This window comes from Mya arenaria, chromosome 7 (genome assembly GCF_026914265.1).
Source record: "Mya arenaria isolate MELC-2E11 chromosome 7, ASM2691426v1".
Taxonomy (NCBI): domain Eukaryota; kingdom Metazoa; phylum Mollusca; class Bivalvia; order Myida; family Myidae; genus Mya; species Mya arenaria.
The window spans coordinates 5079888-5104684 of NC_069128.1; the positions used below are offsets into that span (position 1 = coordinate 5079888).

Genomic DNA, 24797 nt, shown 5'->3' on the forward strand with positions numbered 1-24797 from the left:
GCTTATTCTTGTACCTTTTCATGAATATATTCATAAAAGCTGACCTCCTAGGAAGAAAAGCACAAAAACATGTATGTAAAAAGAGAGCGTATTGTCAAGCGTTTAGTTTCGTTGAGATGTACGTATATATAATAGTCAGAAAAGCAGTCCACGCATAGTCAAACCTATTCCCTTCCAGTTTCATTAGTTTCTAAGGTCTTGTTTACTTAAATGATGCACGTTTAAACATTTATTTTTTATTTTTACTTGATATATTATTTTGTTGGTTTCGAAGAAACGAAACCTTTCACCGATATGACGCAAAATATAGTTTTTCTTTATTTTGTGTGCATGCTATCCGTTATCAAAATTAATTCCTCGCAATAAATAAATATGTGAGGGCCCCTAAGATTGCTTTTCGATTTTAAATTTTGGCAAATCCGACGAAATAAATTTGTTTCAGCCTTATAACTACTAAGAAAATGAATACAGAACAGAACAGAACAAAGTTTATTGTGATGCGCACCATGGAATGTTGTGTCACGCATAAAATCTGTGTTCTTAACTACAAGGTCAAGAGCACTTGACATTCAACGGAAATAAATGGATTTTGTAGCAATAAATCGTACCGACCATACCTTGCTGTTTAATATTAGGCAAGAGCGGCCAATGATATTTGTGATCTGAATGCATATAACATTTCATTCAATATAACATTATTATCAATTAGCATATGCCCAAAACGGGGCGTATGTCAGGTTTTTCTGACTGTCTTTGTTTAATTTTAAGAAAATGATATCTTCACAGACAAAGTTTTTAAGCTGGACGCAGAGGACTTTATTCGCTATCAAAGTCAATGGTCAAGTCAGTGCATTTAAATCCGTAATAATGTTAAATAAATGCAGACTAGATTAAACAGGTTTATTCAATTTTAAAATAAGATGAAGCAAAAACTTTGGCTCTTTAAAGTCTCTTTTTAACGCTGAACTTTCACCGAACAAGCGTATAAACATTTTTTGTTAACGTTTATCTTGAAATCAGCCAATTTTGCGTAAATGTCTGGACACAAGTGATATGACATCTGTTTTAATGTGAGTCTTACATGACTTGATTGAAGTTGATTCTTAGATGCAAACAATAGAATGTCAGAACTAATAATATGCAATTCTAAAAATATGTACTTTAATTTTAAAAACACAAAACTGTGTTCCCAGAAATAAAAGAAAATACCAAGCAAAACAAGAAAATATCGACGATGATCTTAATTGTAATAATCAAGTTTCTGAGCCCAAAGCCTGTCAGAATTTACAGTTATATAAATAATGATTTGCGATGCTGATAAGCTCTTGCTGAACTTCAGCTAGTCCCTGGTTTAAATCCGTAGAACTGAATAACTGTGTTACTCAACATCCTGAAATGTGTATTGTAGATAAATATTCTGCAAACTGCTGCAGTGTGCAAGAAATGCGGCATTTAAAATATAAACAAACGTGGGCTGATGCTCGAAATAGCAGCTTATATAAGAGTGCTGGTGCATCCCAGCTATCAGAAACGCGGATGTCTGCTTGCTGAACCGTTTTGAAAAGTGCAGAACTGGATAATGTAAAAGCGTAGTAATCATTTCAATTGGATAAGGTATGTTAATTTGATTTTGTTAATAATGATATGCTTGTACATATAAAATAGCTACTGTGGCAAACATATGACACCTGCGATTTAGTTTTATCTCGCAGTCAAGCTTTTCTATCTCGTTTCCACAACTTTGTAATCTCGTGGCCACGACTTAATTATTTCGTTGCAACGACATCCTATCCCGTTCCCACAAGTAACTTTCTGGTTTCCAATACTAAGTTATCTCGTGGCCATGACTGAGTGACGTCGTGACAGCGACTTAATGACGCGATCAAACGACTAAGGCCAAGAGTTTCCCTGGACTTAGTTATGTCCTGGTTATGACATGCTTATCCTTGGGAACGACCAGTTAAATTTCGCAACAAGATAGAAAATGTAACCCTACAGTTATTCCGAGCCCTAAGGAAACCAGTATAGCACAAATGAAAATGTGTTGCTACCGAAAACCAAGAATATGAAACAAATTATAATATTAAATGTAATACAATGTGTTATTCATTTGCACTAGCAATTATTGAATGTGATGTTTGCATTGGGTTGTAGCCTTTTAGCAAATAATCTTTTTCGTGATGTGTTTGTTTAAAAACGTATTTGAAGCATTTGTTTTTACATAAAATATATGATAATGTTATGACGAATAACTTTATCGTAACTCTATTATCACATTCACGGGGCCAGCTTTACGGAAATATTAAGACGATAAAACAAATTCCCTCATGATATACAATTATTCAATAAGACACCAATGACAACAGTTAATCGAGATAACATAGTAATCTGCTTAACCATGTGCCCTATTCAACAGGGAACACAGGTAACAGAAACGTCTTCCTATTTCGTATTTTTGTGTAATTAAGGACCGTATTTAACAGCCAAACCATGTAATAAATGAGTTTGCTTAGTTCGTGAAGCTTGTGAAACCAGGGGCCATATTAAGTATACGTTATCCCAGCTTATTCGTAGGGACGCCTAAGTTTTTTTATCCAGTCTTTTTTACACTCTATTTAACAGTCCATAAAAATCACTAACGGCCCACTTATCAGTGCCATAGTCTTTTACGAATATTTGTAAACAATTTGTATGACAACTATTCATATCTAAATATAGACATTGCCTGTATCGAATCTGTATTATGTGACCTGTTGAATTCACGTTATATAAATGTATTTATATTCTTTGACTATGTACCTTGTTGGTATACGTCGAATAAAATTATGTTCTGTTCTGTTCTGTAAAGTAAAAGGTTGCAGCTAGTACTTATTATTGTATAGTTTCCACGCATTACGTGCCTTATCCAGTTTAAACATTGGCGAGTGCCTGTATTACTGACCGCAACACCAATTAAAAACTATATTATGATGTAGATGTAGTTTGTCTGTGTTGTTTTGTATATTGTCTGTATCTCATGTATCCATTTGTTTGTCCATAACCTGATACCTTAAAATAGGGCATTCGGAGACTTGTGGTCACTTAGCTTGTCCCTGTGGTGAACATAGTATTGTTTTACGTGCACATATAGAACGATGCATGCAAATATGATATCATATTTTGTTGCACAAATAAAAATTCGAACAATTATATTGACATTAATTGTGTTATTTGTTATATGAAAGGATTTACGCCTGTATGGATTCAACAATTATTTTTAACGCTCTAACATCTTCAATGTGTTTGATATTATAATAGATCTGACGAAATAGGAGAGATTTTCGTCTTTTGAAATTAAACATGATTATAATAGCATCATATTTAATGATCATACACTTCAGTATAAACAAACAAATTTATTGTATACATTATAATGCAGTTGTTATGTGTTCAGACCATTAAATAATTGTTAAAATTTGGACTCATTCACATTTAACATATTATACTGTTCTTGTTTAAACAATATGGTGTTTTATATATAATGTAATGTTTACAGAATGATATGGCTACGTGCAAATATCGTCATGATTACGTTGATAACGACTTGTGTCAGGGCAGACAGATTTGCAATATTGGAGGGCCAAATAAAAGCCTTTCAGTCCAACGTTGAGGTGGTAGGTATATTTAACAATACTTTACTTCTATTGTGGTCAATATGTAGCTGTTCTGGCTGTTTCCGAGATATTAACCGAAGATACTAGCCCTTCTGTAGATCGAGATAGCAGTAGATATATACTGTTAAATTATGTTCCTTTATTGGGGTCAATATTTACTTTAGCTTCCCTGTTAGTGACTAAGGACGCTAGCTTAACAGCCGTACTAAATGGTAATACTTAACAGCCGTACTAAATGGTAATACTTAACAGTCGTACTAAATAGTAATACTTAACAGTCGTACTAAATGGTAATACTTAAGTGTTGTTAATTTATATTCTTTTGCTGAGGTCAATATGTAGTTATACGTTACAAGTCAAGTTTTACAAACCGAGGACGACAGTTTTATTGACCTACATAATGTCGTTAGGTATAAAGTATCATCATATAATTGTGGTGAGGTCATAACGTAGTTTTAGTGACCTGTCACGTGATATTGTCCGAGGACCTTAGCTTCTGTGAGCTACACTATGGTTAAAATATATACGTTGAAATTTAGCGTTTGATTTTGTGAAATATCATAAATATGTTGTTATATTACACAACTCTTCCCTCTTTGTAATTTCGGCTTTGATTCTAGTGTGCGTTACAAAATCAGTTAAAGCCGCAATAATCCATGCCCTGGTATGGACAATTTTGTAGGCGATTTTTATCAGATAAACAATCACTCATGCAGAGGAATGATATACCTGTGCGTAATATAGCTGATCTATACAAGCACCAGAACAGACGATAAAGTTGACTCACTAATGTATGCATTGTGCGACCTTTAAATCAAATACAGGAAAATAAAAACTGCCACGAACATTTGTTTACAATTTGCAATTTATGACCCCATAAACTCCTATCCGTGATTTTCAAATCTTTGACAGTTTGCAGATATTTTTCTCACTAAGAATATAAATGAAATTTTCTCTACCATTTCAATTGAAATGTTGCAAAAACGTTTTTTAAAACGTTCTTTCGGCAAATTATTTTCGGGTAAATTGACTTTTGTAAGGCTTGTTGAAAATACCATGAACACCTGCCCAAGCGCCATCTAGGCACTTAAAAAGTCAAATGTAAGGATTTAGATGTGAAATCTTACAGTTACATACCTTTATTCAACAGGGGTATTGTTCAGAGATTGAACGCAATACAAGGAGATGTTGGTACATTAACTAAGAGAGTTTCTTATCTTGAATCTCTTGTTATCACGCTGGAAAACAAGGTTGAAGAGCTCATAGGCAGAACAACCGATGTTAATGGCATCATTAATGAGCAGAGATCTACCATAGAAGACGGTATTATGGTCATCATCAGGGGGCGTAAGTAACTCATAGCTAACGTAAGAATGATAAGTTTATCTGTGTTTAAAGCAATTACATATATGGACAATGCCTACCTGTAATAATTGTTAACAAATATGTTGATAAGTGCATTTAACAGGCTCATCAAAAATGCAATTACTGTGTTTGATAACAAGTGCAGCGATCAATGTTTTGTGCCGTATAATTAACTCGAAATTAAAGTTAACATGCCATAACTTACGCCATCTGAAGCTCCTGTTACAATCAAGTCGTGTTGGTGCTTCTACATTTCTTAAATTGCTTTGGTCAAAGAGCCATCACTAGCCATTTGACGATTGTATACCTTTTTTATAAAATGAATGAGGTATGCCAAAATTGTCATGTCCAGGACCGCTGACAAGCAAAACGTTACTGCCAAAAAACATACCCTACGATATAACTGAAACGACACATCACATACCCGACAACGACTTGTTAGATAATTGACAAGCTGTTAGATAATGGCGTTGAAATCATTTTGACGTGGACCTTAATATGCCTGTGTCGCCTATCATGTTAAGGCCATTTATATTTTTGACTTTACGATTTTGAAAAATAATTTCTAAATTCTGACGTTTAATATGGTTTTCATTTTTCTCTGTCTAGTTCACAGCTCCTGGAGTGACTGGTCTTCATGGTCTGACTGTTCTAATTCATGTGAAAGAGGCAGAAGAAGTAGACACAGGTATTGTTATGTACCTCCGCCTTTAACTGATGGCATTTGTATTGGTGATGATACAGAAACAGAGGAATGCGTCATTCGCGAGTTATGTCCTTGTGAGTACGTTGCGATTACTTCATTAAATACATATTCTTTCAATAGTAACTAGCAAAATTCAGTATAATTCAAAACACATAATATTTATTAATTGTATTTGTGAAAGAAGCTAAACATCAGTGTATACCTATTCATACGAACATCTCTTATTGTTGAATGGTTGCAAAGTGTTAAATGAAATCTATGTAAAATAACAAAAAGACAATCCTACAAGAATTTCTGACCGAATTTATAAAACTACTAAATATAATAACAAACATGATCAACGTTTAAATAGTATTGTCATTTCTAAGATTCGAGTGAACTGTCGTAAAGGTCCGAATGCTCCGAAACCTTTTACAGTAGAAAAAATATAACAAAGAACAACAGCTTGTAAGGTTCAAAGAGTTAAGTTTACAGGAATATGTAAGGTAATTGAAATGAAATTGAAGCACACCGATATTGGTTCAGTGATAAATTGAATAAATAGAAAATAATACATCTAGTTCAGATCCGACCCTGTGGTACTGGACGAGATCATTAAAGTTACAGATAGGGCCAAGCCCGGGTCGTCAGTGTAACTGGACGTTAAAGATACCGTAACAGTAAAATTACGTCCAGCGTCATATTTGGTACTGGACCAGAACGTTATTTAACAGCCCCGGGTTTTCTTTGTTGCTGGACACGATCGTTATCGTTACTGTTAAGATCCGGTCCGGATTTTATGTGTAACTGGACGAGATCGTTACCGTTACAGTTATTATCCGACCCGTGTCTTCTGTGTTATAGGACGAGATCGTTACCGTTACAGTTAAGATCCGGCCTTGATCCTATGTAACTGGACGAGATCGTAACCGTTACAGTTTAAATCCGTCCCGGGTCCTCTGTGCTACTGCACGAGATCGTTACCGTAACAGATAAGATCCGACCCGGGTCTTCTGTGCTACTGGACGAGATCGTTACCGTTACAGTTAAGATCCGGCCCGGATCCTTTGTGTTACTGGACGAGATCGTTACCGTTACAGTTAAAATCAAGCCCGGGTCCTTTATGTTACTGGGCGAGATCGTTACCGTTACAGTAAAGATCAAGCCCAGGTCCTTTGTGTTACTGGACGAGGTCGTTAACGTTGCAGTTAAAATCCGGCGCAGGTCATTTGTCACTGGACGAGATCGTTAATGTTACAGTTAAAATCCAGCCCAGGTCCTTTGTGCTACTGGACGAGATTGTTACCGTTACAGTTAAGATCCAGCCCGGGTCATTTGTGTTATTGGACGAGATCGTTACCGTTACAGTTAAGATCCGGCCCGGGTCATTTGTGTTACTGGACGCGATTGTTACCGTTACAGTTAAGATCCAGTCCGGGTCATTTGTGTTATTGGACGAGTTCGTTACCGTTACAGTTAAGATCCTGCTCGGGACGTTTGTGTCACTGGACGAGATCGTTACCGTTACAGTTAAGATCCGGCCCGGATCCTTTGTGTTACTGGACGAGATCGTTACCGTTACAGTTAAAATCAAGCCCGGGTCCTTTATGTTACTGGGCGGGATCGTTACCGTTACAGTAAAGATCAAGCCCAGGTCCTTTGTGTTACTGGACGAGGTCGTTAACGTTGCAGTTAAAATCCGGCGCAGGTCATTTGTCACTGGACGAGATCGTTAACGTTACAGTTAAAATCCAGCCCAGGTCCTTTGTGCTACTGGACGAGATCGTTACCGTAACAGTTAAGATACGACCCGGGTCTTTAGTGTCACTGGACAAGATCGTTAACGTTACAGTTAAGATCCGGCCCGGATCATTTGTGTTACTAGACGAGATCGTTAACGTTACAGTTAAGATCCGGCCCGGGTCCTTTGTCACTGGACGAGATCGTTACCGTTACAGTTAAGATCCTGCCCGGGCCTAAGTGTTACTAGAAGAGATCGTTACCGTTACAGTTAAGATCTCCCGGGTCCTTTGTGTTACTTAACGAGATCGTTACCTTAAAAGTTAATATCCGACCCTGGTCCTTTGTCGCTGGACGAGATCGTTACCTTTAAAGTTAAGATCCAGCCCAGGTCCTATGTCACTGGACGAGATCGTAACCCTTACAGTTACAATCCGGCCAGGGTCCTTTGTCTATGAACGTGATAGTTAATGTAACAGTTAAGATCCAGCCCGGGTCCTCTGTGCTACTGGACGAGATCGTTTCCGTTACAGTTAAGATCCTGCCCGGGTCATTTGTGTAACTGTAAGAGATCGTTAACGTTACAGTTAAGATTCGGCCTGGCACATTTGTGTTATTGGACGAGATCGTTAACCTTACAGTTAAGATCCTGCCCGGGTCCTCTGTGCTATTGGACGAGATCGTTAACGTTACAGTTAAGATCCGGCTCGGGTCATTTGTGTTACTGGACGAGATCGTTACCGTTACAGTTAAGATTCGGCCCGGGCCTAAGTGTCACTGGACGAGATCGTTAACCTTACAGTTAAGATCCGTTCCGTGTCCTCTGTGTTATCGACGAGGTCGTTACCGTCACAGTAAAGATTTTCCCTGGTCCTCTATGTAACTGGTCGTTACAGTTTAGATCCGCCTTGGGTCCTCTTTGTTTCTTGACGACATCGTTACGGTAACAATTCATGACAGTTCGTGGTCGTCTTTGTAACTAGTCGAGGTCGTTACCGTTACCGCCCCGAATCCTCTTTGTAACAGATCGTTACGGTCTTTTTATCTGGTTTGCAATATGTCAACAAATACAAAATCATAAAGACACATATAAATACTTCATTCAACATTTGCTACGTTGTAGCTTTTAATTCATCTCTGACGAACACCACTACGCCATGACGAAATGTTAATTAATACAAACAGATGACTAGAATGGTGTGAACAAAGGCGGTAAAATCGACCAGTGGAATTTTAAATTGAATACTTTATAACCTGTTTAACACACAACCAAAATATGCAAGCGTAGGCACGCACACATGCACGAAACTACGAACGCACACGCATACACATACATTAAGATACACTGATCACATACATCAAAATATATTGATTCATTAGTTGACACCATTTAATGATTGTGTTTTCAAACCTCCTAAACTTAAATGTTTCTGTTGATGACTAATTGGTCTTATGAACGAAATAAAACAACTTTCAGGAGTTCCGCGATAACATAGTATACATCGTCAATAGCCACAAAAGTAATGACATGAATATTTCTTTCTAAAAAGCAACAATATGTTTCATCCAACAGTGGATGGTCAATGGGCTTCATGGTCGACATGGAGCACCTGTTCTGGGTCCTGTGGTGACGGCGTGGAGACAAGAAACCGATCTTGCTCCGATCCAACTCCTGCTAATGGTGGAAAGGTGTGCCCGGGACCTGACATTGAAACAAACCCATGCAACTTGCAGCAGTGTGTCAAATGTAAGAATCTTTGGTTTATTCAAATGAAAGACATGTTCGTTGATACCCTGTATTTCCTTACAGTGTATGATTCAATGGTTTATATACCAATACATTTAGCAATATAGACAAAATGTGTTAATGTTAACATAAATGCCAAAGATGGGCCTTGAATATAATAACATTCTAAGACTCGAACTTGTATTCTTATGTGTGGCAATATCGCAGTACTCAATTTGATAAAGACACTTTTGACATCATATTCTCCCCAGATGACTGCAGTGATGTGTTAAAACTGGGCCTGTCACGCGGTTCGGGTGACTACAGAATCACCTCCTGGAACACGGACAAAGAAGTGGACGTTTACTGCGATATGGATACCGATGGTGGTGGGTGGACGGTTAGTATGATGGTGTTTATATAAATGTTGCGATAATCTGATAAGTTATATGACCATACATAGTAAGGATTATTGCTGTTAAATGTATTCAACACGTACATGAATAACATTACTCTTATATATCCAACACATATACATACTTATGCCTTTTTAAGGAATTCGACCCAATCAAAGTAATTATAAACGTTTTATGCAACCAATACTTACAAAGAAAGGATGGTGTAAGGTATTCAGCCATACATCTTTAGGAATACTGTTGTTTAAGGTATTAGAGGCATACATAGAAAAGGGTAATGTTGTTTAATGCAGTCGACCTAAAATGCATAATCGACTTATGTTTTTAAGACGTTTAAAACATAAACGTTAATGACTGATATTGTTTAAAGCCCATAGCTAGCAAATAATAATACTGTTTCAGATATTCGATATATACATAACAGCTTCTAATTCTGTTAAATGTACTCGCCTTTAATCCCTGAAAATATTATAAGGTATTTGACACATATATATGGCGAGAAAAAGCTGTATAATGTATTTCACCCATCATGATGTGTAAATATTATTTTAAATAATTATTAGACTGTACACTTATATATGTTAGGCAAATTTCTACAATGTCGAATTCGATTCAGCCTTATATAGTCGTATAATTATTTTATTTTCAATGTCACTTAACCCCAAGAAACGAGTTGCTTATCTCGACGATGACCGGAAATTTTGATATATAAAGCAATTGGTATTAATACTCATGTGAAAAACTACAAAAACAAGCTCAGTAGCAGAATGTTTAAAACATAAACCCGATTTAATGACACTGGGGAAACGCCAAAGACATAAAACACAAAAACAAAAAATCGCAAACAAGAAACATGGAGCAACACAAAACTCCACAAACAGCACAGTGCAATGATGATTTTAAACATTGATTTCTATCTGTAGGTGTTTCAAAGACGTGTGGATAGGTCTGTTGACTTCAACAGGAGTTTTGTGGAGTACGAGCAGGGATTTGGCTCACTGGATGGTGAATTTTGGATGGGTAAGTTCTTACGATAACGGAACCTTCTCCATACACAAAGGCAAATTTAACTACACATCTGCATATCAAACAAGGCAACATATATTGATGTACTCTTTTTTGTTCATTATTTCATTCAATAATTGTTAATAAATTCTTCGTTTCATTTTAGAAAACCTTTCAGTTATCCTTTCTCACACCTTCTGTAAATAGAACGACCCGACCGTTACCGGAAACAGTTTATCAAATGAGGTCACATTAACGCGGGAAAAGATCAACCACCTGAAATTCTTTTTGAACGTAAAATTGGAACACTTATGGCAACAATACATTAAACATATCATATTAAATTAATGCTTTCTAAAATATTGGTTTATTTTTACGGGACCTGCGGACACAATACGAACAATAACAAGATAATCAATTACCATGTATATTGGGATGCGATGATTCGCGATCAGAACATATCCGAAGATGTTACGTTTATCGGATGATTACCGAAAGGCAGTTCATTTAAGGAATGGAAGCTGATGTGTAAATATTTTGAGATGAGAGTAACTAACTATATGTTATCTTGATAGGTAATGTGCGAAAATACCAAATTTGTGATTTCAGTTTTTACACCATACAGAGATAGAGTTTCATCAAAGTAATGAAATGTAAAATGCTTAGATAAACTGTCAACCGCATTCAAGTAACGAGTATAAATAAAGGATGCACTTGCACTTGCTAAGCAACATCAAGTTTTATGCACGTTGCTATATAATAGCATGTGAATTATTCAACTGCTAATGATAAGCACACCAAATCGCTTGAATGGTTAAAATGCGCAAACAAAATCTTAAATTATCACAATGTGAAGCCACTTGGCGTTTGCGATTTCTGCAATTTTGGGAATGAATTCAGATGTCGGCTACGTCATCCATTTAAAATTAAACAGCAAGGTACACCGAACACGAAATGTTCCGTCTGTTAGGCGACTATAACTTTGGAATGTTTGCTTCAACTGGAACAAAACAAATGAAACCATTGAGACACTTGCTATGTACGATTCGTTTGAACGTTAGCAACATGTTACATTCTTTCGGTGGTCGACTGCACATTTCACTGGTCCTTACAAGTGAACACTCACATTGGTGCATTATTTTGCCTTCCTCATTTGTTTTAACGAGACTCCAACAAGTATGTGCATATTCTATGAATTTAAACAGGCATATACAAATCCTTAAGGGATGTGAGGGTATTTCAAACGAGTTTTCTTCAGTAAAACTGCCCGATGTACAACCTCGAATGACGACAACACGTGAACAAGCGGCTTTAATACGAGCCCCTTAGTGATGTAAACCCACTGACCAGTACCATGTTTGGTAATAATCGGATATACATCGCCCATCACCATATATGGTAGTTATCGTAATTACATTTTATTCCGAACGGAAATAAATACATTTACGTTTTCGTTCAATGAATTCAGCTTAAATATTAATCTCATAAAATATAAATCCACGACTGTATAGGAGTTGTCTATACCGGGCAAGAATATTTATCAATTGAAAAAAGTGTAAGATCAATGAAAATATTTCAACTGCACGCAATTAAAAGAAACTTACTTCTTGCATTTATCACTTTAACAGATATACATATCTTTAGAAACATCAGATCTCAACCGACAATTTTTCACTGAAACATTTCACTCCATAATTAAACATAAACAGAAACAATAATCTCATCCAAAGTATCGCTAATACAGAGCAAAACCGTTTCACACAAAGACCCCGCTCATTCCGAGCAAAACCTTCTCATTTGTAAATCCCGCTTATTCCGAGAACACCCGTTTCACATGGAGACACAGCTCATTTCGAGCAAAACCCTCTCATTCAAAGACACAGCTCATTCCGAGCAAAAACCGTCTCATTTAATGACAAAGCTCATTCCGAGCAAAAACCGTCTCATTCAGAGACACAGATCATTTTTAGAAAACCTGTGTCATTCAAAAATACAGCTCATTCCGAGCAAAACCCTCTCATTCAGAAACACAGCTCATTCTGAGCAGAACAGTCTCATTCAGATATACAGCTCATTTTGTGCAGAACCGTCTCATTCAGAGGCACAGCTCATTCCGAGGTAAACCGTCTCATTCAGAGACACCGCTCATTCTGAGCAGAACCGTCTCATTCAGAGACACAGCTCATTTCGAGTTAAACCGTCTCATTCACAGACACAGCTCATTCAGAGCAAAACCATCTTATTCAGAGACTCAGCTCATGCAGAGCTAACTATGTACTTCTAACAAATTTCAACGGAAAAATCACAAATAAGTAAAGCAAAATTACAATATTTTTTAACAAAAATACAAAACGCACTTCGGAAAGCGAGGATTAATGCGTAATTACGTTTCTTCGATCCGAAATAAATAGATAGCTTGTTATTTCATCTTTGAGGGTGGAAACATCTAATCCATGCTATGGCCCTTATTCCTTGCGACAACGAATCAATCAAAACGAAGATGGCGGCAATTCACTTTGAACTGCGCTAAGCAAAGCACATGCGTTTATTTACTTGCCGGTTGTGGCAAAAATGCCGAGCACGCACCGGCCAAACTGTATAACAGTCGCATAGTGCTCTCCACAACCTGCAATGTATGACACTATAGACAGTAACGCTCGTATGAGTGTTTTATAACGCCCTAACACGGATTTTATCATACCTCAATGTCATTAGTGTGCTCTTACCTCAATGACAATAATGTGTGTACATAATTAAAATGTGTACAAAATCAATATCAATAGTGTGTAGATACCTCATTATTATAAGTGTGTTCATACCTCAATATCATAATTGTGATCATACTTCTTTATTATAAGTGTGTATACACCTCAATATCATTGGTGTGTACACACCTCTTTATTATACGTGTGTACATACCTCAATATCATTATCATGAGTGTGTACATACCTCAATATCATTAGTGTGTACACACCTCTTTATTATACGTGTGAACATACCTCAATATCATTATCATGAGTGTGTACATACCTCAATATCATTAGTGTGGGCATACCTCTTTATTATAAGTGTGTACATACCTCAATATTATTAGTGTGTGCATACCTCTTTATTATAAGGGTGTACATACCTCAATATCATTAGTGTGTGCATACCTCTTTATTATAAGTGTGTTTATACCTCAATATCATTATCATGAGTGTGTACATACCTCAACATCATTAGTGTGTACATACCTCTATATCATTAGTGTGTACATACCTCTTTATTATAAGTATGTACATACCTCAATATCATTAGTGTATGCATACCTCTTTATTATAAGTGTGTTCATACCTCAATAGCATTAGTGTGTTCATACCTCTTTATTATAAGTGTGTAATACCTCAAGATCATGAGTGTGTGCATACCTCTTTATTATAACTATATACATACCTCAATATTATAAGTGTATGCATACCTCTTAATTACAAGTGTTTACGTATCTTAATATCAAAAGTGTGTAAATACCTCTTTTTATAAGTGTATACATTCCTCAATAATATTAGTATGTGCATACCTCTTTTTATAGGTGTGTATATACCACAAAATCTTTAGTAGGTACACACTTCTTTTTGATAGGTGTGTCCATACCGCAATATCATAAGTGTGTCCATACCGCAATATCATAAGTGTGTACCTACCACGATATAATTCATTTGTACATATCTGAATATCATAAGTGTTTACTTTCCTCAACATCATTGGAGACTACATACCTCAATAGCATTAATATGTACATACCTCATTATAATTAAGGTGTACCTCATTATCATAAGTATGTTTATACCTCATTAGCGTTAGTTTTTACCTGCCTAAAAACCATTAATGTCTTTATACTCTAACACATTGAGTGTAAATTCACCTCAATTTCATCAGTGTATAGTTGTCTCATACCAGGTAAGATATCAATAGCATGTACATACCTCATATACTTAGTGTGTACATACCTCAATATCCTTAGTGTGTACATACCTCATAGTTTTCGCGTGTATATACCTCATAAACTAAGCTTGTACATACCTCATAATCTTAGCGTGTACATACCTCATAAACTTATTGTGTACATGTCGCAAAATCATTAGTGTGTACATACCTCAATATCATTAGTTTGTACATACCTCAATATCCTTAGTGTGTACATACCTCAAAATCTTAGCGTGTACATACCTCATAAACTTATTATGTACATGTCGCAAAATCATTAGTGTGTACATACCTCAATATCATTAGTGTGTACATATCTCAATATCATTAGTGTGCACATACCTCAATATCATTAGTTTTATATACCTCATTGTACTAAGTGTGCACATACCTCAATAGCATTAGTTTTTATATACCTCATTATACTTAGTGTGTACATACCTCAATATCATTAGTTTTATATACCTAAATATCATTAGCGTGCATATTTCCTCATTATACTTAGTGTGCACATACATCAATATCATAAGTGTGTACATACCTCAATATCATTAGAGTATACATACCCTAATATCATTAGAGTGTACATACCTCAATAGCATTAGTTTTTATATACCTCATTATACTAAGTGTGCACATACCTCAATAGCATTAGTTTTTTTATACCTCTTTATACTTAGTGTGTACATACCTCAATATCATTAGTTTTATATACCTAAATATCATTAGCGTGTATATATCCTCATTATACTTAGTGTGCACATACCTCAATATCATTAGTGTGTACATACCTCGATATCGTTAGAGTGTACATACCTCAATATCATTAGTGTGAACACAACTTAATATAATTACTGTAACTTAAATATATATTTTTTCACAGGTCTGGATCTTCTTCACTCCATTACAAGCCGGGCTAACATGACCTTACGTATAGACGTAAGTTTAACAGAGGGAACAACTGGATTCGACGAGTACTCGGGGTTTTATATTTCTCCACCAGACCAATACAACTTCAACGTTGATAGGAGGATCAACTCAGCAAGAAGTACGTTAAACATTAAAGTTGCTAGGAGGATGTGGTAGACAGTTTGATTAAAAACGTCTGAATACGATCATAATAATGATATGCCCTTTAATTCGTCTATTAAATGCATATATTCTCCCACATACACAGAAATGTTATAATGCTTTGGAGACTGTATGGTTTTTAAAGCGCAAAATTTACTTTTAAATATCTACTTATCATCATATTGTTAATTAACACTCAAACCTCTTTCTATTATTTATATGATACTGATATACATTGGGGTAACCCGGTATACTTACAGTGTCCGATTCCTTTCTTCTCTCCACGATCGGTGATGCTTTGGATATCAACCACCGGCCGTTTACAACATACGATAGGGACGTGGACAAGTTGCCTGGTAACTGTGCCGGATACTATGGAGGAGGCTGGTGGTACAGTAGGTGCGCGCACAGTAACCTGAATGCACAGTACAATAGTGGCGGGTTTCAATACTATTCCTTCAAACAATCCACAATGTTGAAGACGTCAACTATGATGCTACGATTGAGTAATTAAGATTTACCCGCAGTATTTAATGCATTTAATTATGGTTTGTAAATGCATTCAAAAAGTGTTGCGGATTAATGAACCGTAGTATTTGATGCATTTCATTTTGGTTTGCGAATTCATTCAAAGAGTGTTTCTGAATTATGAACTTGATGCTGTGTTTAAACACAATCAACTAGTTTTAGCATTTAAGGTAAACATAAAACCATTTTTTATTATTTTGACAGACTTGTTTAAGAAATCATTTCTCATAATTCGGCAAAATTCTTTTTATTAGTTAAAATCATTTTGTCTAGGGTAAAGATGATCTCGCTTTAGTAGTCATTTAATACGAAAGAGTTTTTATAAATATTTATTGTATGACCAGGAAGTGAGATTCTAGTTACAGCATTATTACATATTTGCCAATTAAAGGCTAAAACACAGTCATTTTTAACGGTATCAATTTATTACGTTACGTCACTCGCTTTGGATATGTATTTCACTAGTATGTATCAAAAGTATAATATGAGTCCTGTTCAAGGAAAGAATTGCGGGATTGATGTCATTGTCGGGGTATATACGCAGCTGGGCTGATTAAAGTATGTGGAGTCCGAAAAGACATCTTTCATGCAATTCATTACTTATATTAACAACAAATGTTTATTATTTCTTTCAGGAACTATTAATGCTTGTTTTAAAAAAACTTACAGTAATTATTTCTGAACTATTCTGTAAATAGACCGACTCAACTGTAACCGGAAACAGTTTATCATTTTACGTCACAAAAACGCGGGAAAAAATCGATTAATTTCAAAATCCCTTCAAAACGTCAAAATTTAAACGTTAATGACAACATTGATCGCAATTTTTCTTGCGTTTATACTGTACGGACGCAGAACGTCACTCGAGCAAATTCCTTGAAGCGTGCTTGCGTTTCTTGGTCATTTGCTCGCGCGCATTACAGCATAAACGCAAGAAAAATGCGATCAAAAGTTATATTTACGTTTTAAAAGAAATATTCATTGTGACTCATCATTAGCAGTATATTCTGTAACTGGGTATTATTTTTGAAAGAAGTGTACAAAATACGTTTGGATAAATAACAAAATAGCAGATTTTGTAACATCGTATATCATTGGTTTAATTGCAGCGCAATATTGAACTAAACAATGACGTCATATAACCATGCGTGTTATACAATATAAACTTCAAATTTAATCTACACAGGACTAGGCGAATGTCATTTTTTTAATTTTATAAATTAACAATTTCTAACATGTTAATATTAGTTTTATGTGGCCTGCTGGCACAGTACAAACAATAACAAAGTAAAAACGTTTTTAATATATACGTATATTGATATTCGATGATTCGCGATCCCAACATATCCGAAGATGTTGCGTACATCGAAAAATATTCGCTATTGCCGAAAGACATTTCAGCTAGAGAATGGAAGTTGATGTGTAAATAGTTTATGATTGTGACGTCATGTATTATATAAATAGATGAACTGGATACAATTTTGTTCCAAGTTATGAGAGAGTCCCTTCAACTAGCGTGAAGCACACCTCTTATTATTATGATATTGAAATTTTATTGACAATGTCTCTTTAATTCGCGTGAAGTGTACATATTGTTATTATCATGTTGTAATTTGAATGGAAATGTTCCTTTAACTCGCATGAAGTGTACATATTATTATTTATAGAAGCCGAAATCTTTCGACCTTCAAATTTAATTCTTAGTATTCATGTTTTCTGTAAAATTGACGAAAACACATACATTCTAGCACCAATAACCTTTTTGCACTAAAATGAATCAAAGCAAAGCGGTCTAAAGTATCTTTGCATTAACGTCACTTTGAACGTGTTAAAGGTGATTCATGAGTTAATGTCACTTTGGTAGTTTTAAAGTTCTAAGTGCCTTATTATATACTATCACTTTGGCTGTTTTAAAGATATGAGAGCCTTATTATCTAATATCACTTTGAATGTTTTAAAAGTTCGAACTGTCTAATTATATACTGTCACTTTGGTTGTTTTAAAGTTCTAAGTGCCTCATTTTATTGTATCACTTTAAACATCTGTTTTAAAGTTATAAAAGCCTTATTATCTAATATCACTTTGGCTGTTTTAAAGTTCTATTATTCTATAATATCAGTTTGGTTGATTTTAAGTTCTTAATGCCTTATTATTTAGTCACTTTGAATGTTTAAAATTTCTAACTGCCTCATTATATAATGTCATTTTGTTATTTTAAAGTTTTAAGTGCTACATTGTATAATTTCACTTTGGTTGTTTAAAGTTCCAAGTGCCTTATCATTAAATGTCACTTTTTTATTTATAAGTTATAAGAGCCTCATTATATAATGTCACTATGGTTGTTTTTAAGTTTTAGGTGCCTCATTATATAATGTAATTTTGGTTCGGTTAAAGTTATAAGAGCCTTATTATCTAATGATACTCGTGTTTAAAGATATAAGTGCCTCCTTATATAATGTCACTTTGGTTCTTTTAAAGTTCAAACTGCCTCATTATACAATGTCATTATGGTTTTATTTAAGTTATAACAGCCTCATAATATAATATTTACACCTCAACTTCCATTCCTTAAATGAACTGCCTTTCGGCAATTGCGTTCATCAATCGATGAACGCAACATCTTCGGATGTGTTCGGATCGTAATTCATTGCATAACAATATACATGAAAGCTATTGATCTTGTTATTGGTTGTATTGTGTCTGCAGGTCCCGTAAAATATAGATCAACATTTTTAAAAGTGTTAGTTTATTATATTTTAAATATAATGGTACCAGAAGTGTTTCAAATTTACGTTTTAAAGTGATTTCAAGTGGTTGATCTATTCCCGCGTTATTGTGACGTCGGACTCCACACACATTGGTTGTATTTAAGTTATAAGTGTCTCATTATATAATGTCTATTTGGTTGTTTTCAATTTTAAGATTCTCATTATTTGATGTTACTTTGGTTGTTTTACAGTTAAAAATGCCGCATTATATAATGTCAATTTCGCTGTTTTAAAGTTATAAGTACATTATTACTAAATACCATCTTAAATATGTAAAGATTGTTTAATATCATTTAATGTTGTAAGGTTCAGAATGCCTCATTATGTAATGCCACTTTAAAGGTTTTAAGGTTCTAAATGCCTAATAGCTTAATGTCAATTTATTTTAAGGTTCAAAAAGCCATTTGTGAAATAACACTCAAAATGAGTTTAAGGTTTAAATGCCTCTTTGTTTAATGTCACTTTGAAATATTTTGAGGTTTTAAGTGTATCTTTGTTAAATGTCATTTTGAATGTTTCAAGGTTCTTTGTGTCTCATTGTTCAGAGTCACTTTGAATGTTGTTAAGGTTCTAACTGCCACTTTATTTAAAGTCTCTTAGAATGTTTTCGCTTTAACTATTCATGCTTTGCTTTTGCTAGTTATAAAATGTAAATAACAACTGTTTGATGGTTATCTGACACTTCCATCGCCGGATCCTGACAGTCTCATGTTGATACACTTCACCGGATCCGGACAGTCTCATGTTAATACACTTCACCGGATCCTGACAATCTCATGTTGATACACTTTACCGGCTCCTGGCAGTGTCATTTTGATACACTTCACCGGACCCGGACAGTCTCAGGTTGATACACTTCACTCGATCCTGACAGTCTCATGTTGATACACTTCACTCGATCCTGGCATTCTCATGTTGATACACCTCACTTGATCCTGGCATTCTCATGTTGATACACTTCATTCGATCCTGACATTCTCATGTTGATACACTTCACTCGATCCTGGCATTCTCATGTTGATACACTTCACTCGATCCTGACAATCTCATGTTGATACACTTCATCGGATCCTGGCAGTCTCATGTTGATACACTTCACCGAATCCTGGCAGTCTCATGTTGATACACTTCACTCGATCCTCACGGTCTCATGTTGATACACTTAACCGGATCCTGGCAGTCTCAAGTTGATACCGTTCGCCGGATACTGAAAGTTTAAGGTTGATACCCTTCTTCTGATCCTGACATTCTCAGGTTGATATACTTTATCTGATCCTGACAGTCTCAGGCTGATATACTGTATCTGATCCTGACAGTCTCAGGCTGATATACTGTATCTGATCCTGACAGTCTCAGGCTGATATACTGTATCTGATCCTGACAGTCTCAGGTTGATATCCTTCATCGGATCCAGTCAGACTCATATTGATACTCTCCGCCAAATACTGACAGTCTCGGGGTATTACCCTTTGATGGATCGTTACAGTCTCAGGTTCATACCCTTCTGTGGATCCTATGATTCTTAGGTTGATGCCCTTCGCCTGGATCATGAAAACCTCAGGTTGATATATTTTGACGTTAACTTACGTCTATACACAAGGGTTCCTGACATATAGAGCGTACCTGGAACTATGTACGACTTGCAGGTCCCATGTTCAACTTGGAATACAGATGGTATATATTAGATGTTTGGAATACAGATGGTATATAATAAGTAAGTTATTTAACCTTATTTTGTTCGTCCAACATGGTCTTCCCAGCTGTGTACTCGTCGAAATATATCTCTGTATTGTTCCGAACAAAGTGAATCATAGGCGGTAACCAATAAATTTAACCTAACATTGTATCGCTGACTGTTCACAGGTTGTAACCAATACATTTAACCTAACATTGTATCGCTGACTGTTCACATGCGGTTACCAAAACATTTAACCTAACACTGTATCGCTGACTGTTCACATGCAGTTACCAAAACATTTAACCTAACACTGTATCGCTGACTGTTCACAGGTTGTAACCAGTACATTTAACCTAACATTGTATCGCTGACTGTTCACAGGTTGTAACCAATACATTTAACCTAACATTGTATTGCTGACTGTTCATAGGCTGTAACCAATACATTTAACCTAACACTGTATCGCTGACTGTTCATAGGCGGTAACCAATACATTTAACCTAACACTGTATCGCTGACTGTTCACATGCGGTGACCAATACATTTAATCTTACACTGTATTTTTGACTGTTCACAGGCGGTAACCAATACATTTAATCTAACATTTTATCGCTGACTGTTCACAGGTGGCAACCAATACATTTAACCTAACACTGTATCGCTGACTGTTCACATGCAGTTACCAAAACATTTAACCTAACACTGTATCGCTGACTGTTCACAGGTTGTAACCAATACATTTAACCTAACATTGTTTCGCTGACTGTTCACATGCGGTTACCAAAACATTTAACCTAACACTGTATCGCTGACTGTTCACAGGTTGTAACCAGTACATTTAACCTAACATTGTATCGCTTACTGTTCACAGGTTGTAACCAATACATTTAACCTAACATTGTATTGCTGACTGTTCATAGGCTGTAACCAATACATTTAACCTAACACTGTATCGCTGACTGTTCATAGGCGGTAACCAATACATTTAACCTAACACTGTATCGCTGACTGTTCTCATGCGGTGACCAATACATTTAATCTTACACTGTATTTTTGACTGTTCACAGGCGGTAACCAATACATTTAATATAACATTTTATCGCTGACTGTTCACAGGTGGCAACCAATACATTTAACCTAACACTGTATCGCTGACTTTTAGAGGCGGTAACCAATACATTTAACCTTACACTGTATTGCTGACTGTTCACAGGCGGTAACCAATACATTACACTGTATAGCTGACTGTTCACAGGCGGTAACCAATACATTTAACCTAATATTGTATCGCTGACTGCTTATAGGCGGTTACCAATACATTTAACCTAATATTGTATCGCTGACTGTTCAAAGGCGACAACAATGAAATAAACCTGAAATGTATCTCTGACCGTCTATTTTGGTAATCGAGACATAAACTTAAACCTTAATCGATGAAAGGTCATAGGCGTTTCCCCAAATATTTAACTGTATCTTTGATCATGCATATGATGTAGCCATGGCATTAAATCCAAGGAAACCCTGACATTCAACTTAAAACTGTATGGCTGACCGTTCATGGCGGTAACGAATTCATTCGACCTAAACTGTATCGCTGCCCGTTCATACGCGGTATATAAGAAATATATTATAAAACAGTATGATCGTTTATTGGCGGAAAATAAAGTATGAATTACCAAACTGTATCCCTGACCGTTCATACGCATAACAAAGATATTTTACCTATGATTGTATTCTTGATGATTCATAGGCGTCAACCGATGATTTTAAACTTAAACTGTATTGTTGACTGTTTATCGGCGGTAACCAAGACAATAACCTAAAACTATGTCGCTGACTGTTCATATGAGTTTAACTAGACATTCAACATAACACTATATTGCTGACTGTTCATAGGCGGTAACTAAGACAGTAAACCTAAAACTGTATAGCTGACCGTTCATAGGCGGTATACAAGCCAATTAACCTAAAACTGTATTGCTGTAGCCAAGACATTTAGCCAAAAACTGCATCGCTGACCGTTCATAGGCGGTTAAATGACATAAACCTAAAATGTATAACTGACCGTTCATAGGCGGTAAAAAATGACATAAACCTAAAACTACATCGCTGACCGTTCATAGGCGGTAAAAATGACATAAACCTAAAATGTATCACTGACCGTTCATAGGCGGTAAAAAATGACATTAACCAAAAAACTACATCACTGACCGTTAATAGGCGGTAAAAAATGACATAAACCTAAAATGTATCACTGACCATTAATAGGCGGTAAAAAATGACATAAACCTAAAACTACATCGCTGAACGGTCATAGTTGGTAACCCAAGCATTTAGTTCTAAACTGTATCGCTGACCATATATAGGATGTTACCAAGACATATAACCTAAAACTGTAAGGCTGACTGTTTATAGGTGGGATCCCTGACAATTAACCTAAAATTGTGCATCTGATCGCTTTGTGTGTTAATAGCGTATGAGCTTATCTGCTTTGATCGAACAAAAAGGCTGATTGTAAAATGAATTAGGTTTATCTTTAGTACATTACATATGTCAAATGTTCTTGTGAAAGTTGTAGATGCTTGCATCTAAATAGTATATAAACACCCCCCCCCCCTGATCCAGGAGTTTGATCACCACATTCGCCTACACAAGTTGAAGTATTATAAAAATCACAAATTTTCGGCAAATCACAGGAGAAACAGACATAGACTGGCTTAAGTAATACAAACAGTTGCTGAACGAAAATCAATAGTCCATCAGCCTAAATACTTGACATAGATGCCGCATATGTTTGCACTAGCAATTTATTGGCCTTGGGATGAAAACAAATGTTTAAAATTGTTTATATCATGGCATATTGCAGACGCTCGGAAATGTTTATATACAACAGCACTGAAATTTTGTCATTGAAATTACTTTTTATGATAACTGCTTTAGGGACAAAAATAGCGATGAGGTGGGAATGACTTTTTGTCTATATGTTATGGCACATCTCCTGTTAACGAATTCAGAAGATTACACCTCAATCAACAATTGAACAACAATAATAATGTATACTGTCTGATAGGCCTTCATTTAATAGAAAAACAACATGAGGCATATTTGCCAGCTTTTATGAGAAAATGGCTGCGTGAAATGATAAACTAATGGGCCAAACTCATTTTCAAGTATATCAGATGTCAAGAATCCCTTCAATATAAGCCATGAGGAGCTGGTATAAAAGGGTTCGGAAAATGAGGAAGCGGAAGCAAGACGACACGCAACAGAAGGGTGTTTGACGAAAACTCAAACCTACAGCTACATCAACACCAAGGTACGGTTTATATGAATTGATAACACGGTTTAGTCATTTATATATTTATAGTTACCTATAAGCTGTATATTAATATAGGAATTATCATAAACAAGTGTACCTGATTTGTTTATGCTATGGTCACAAAAACGTTGTAATTATTATTTTAATTTATTAATGATCATTTGATAAATATCACAAAAAGGTTATTCTCACCTTTTAAAATAAGTAAACTGAAATTCAACACATTATTTATTCAACTTGAAATTAAAAGTGTACTTAATGAAATGATATGTTCAAAGACAAACGTGAATACAAGTATAGCTTGATATGTCTTGCTAAAATTATTTTCTCAGGAACATGTATTAGGAATTTGATAACCAGTGAAATGCCAGTATTAATTACTCCATGGCTGGCTGAATATTATTATCACAGAGCTGTAAATAAACACTGACAAGAGTAGCCCTTATCAAAATGATAGGTTTTGAGGGCAACAACCCTGATACGGTTAATCATATCCTAAGAACTGAACCTTAAAAACTTTAAAGAAACGCTTTTATTGTAAACAATTTCAATGAATAAATGTATTAAGGTCAGATAACACTAAACAAATTTCCTATTGACTAATTTGCGTGCATTCGGAACTCCTCGGTCATTTTTTTTCGAAAACAGACTCGGATGTATTTGGACGGTTTACATACTCAAAAGCGGTACGTTTAAGTCCCCTGCAAGTAGATCGCGTGGTAAATGTATTTAGCAGTTTCACTTTATGACTTAACTCTTGGGAATCTTAATTATATTTGCAATGATACACTTCACTGGCAATCAATTTAAATTTATGTCAATGAATACAACTCTAAAACACTACATTTAATTAATGATATAATTCAAAAGTTTACG

The 24797-nt window shown here is 35.5% G+C and overlaps 1 protein-coding gene across 1 annotated transcript; it reads left to right on the top strand.

Annotated features, from left to right (window-relative positions):
* The first annotated feature begins 1475 nt into the window (after nucleotides 1-1475).
* Nucleotides 1476-19535, top strand: LOC128241618 (ficolin-3-like). The gene is made up of 9 exons (XM_052958632.1): nucleotides 1476-1614; nucleotides 3536-3653; nucleotides 4804-5000; nucleotides 5628-5798; nucleotides 9017-9190; nucleotides 9442-9569; nucleotides 10509-10605; nucleotides 15441-15605; nucleotides 15889-19535. The coding sequence occupies exons 3-9, from the start codon at nucleotides 4982-4984 to the stop codon at nucleotides 16140-16142; spliced, it is 1008 nt and encodes a 335-aa protein (XP_052814592.1). The 5' UTR covers nucleotides 1476-1614; nucleotides 3536-3653; nucleotides 4804-4981; the 3' UTR covers nucleotides 16143-19535.
* The last annotated feature ends 5262 nt before the right edge of the window (nucleotides 19536-24797 follow it).

What these genes read in the sequence shown, in the direction of transcription:
- LOC128241618 (XM_052958632.1), top strand. An exon ending in CATTCGCGAGTTATGTCCTT is followed by an intron (nt 5,799 to 9,016) that starts GTGAGTACGTTG and finishes TTCATCCAACAG; the next exon opens with TGGATGGTCAATGGGCTTCA. An exon ending in GAGGATCAACTCAGCAAGAA is followed by an intron (nt 15,606 to 15,888) that starts GTACGTTAAACA and finishes GTATACTTACAG; the next exon opens with TGTCCGATTCCTTTCTTCTC.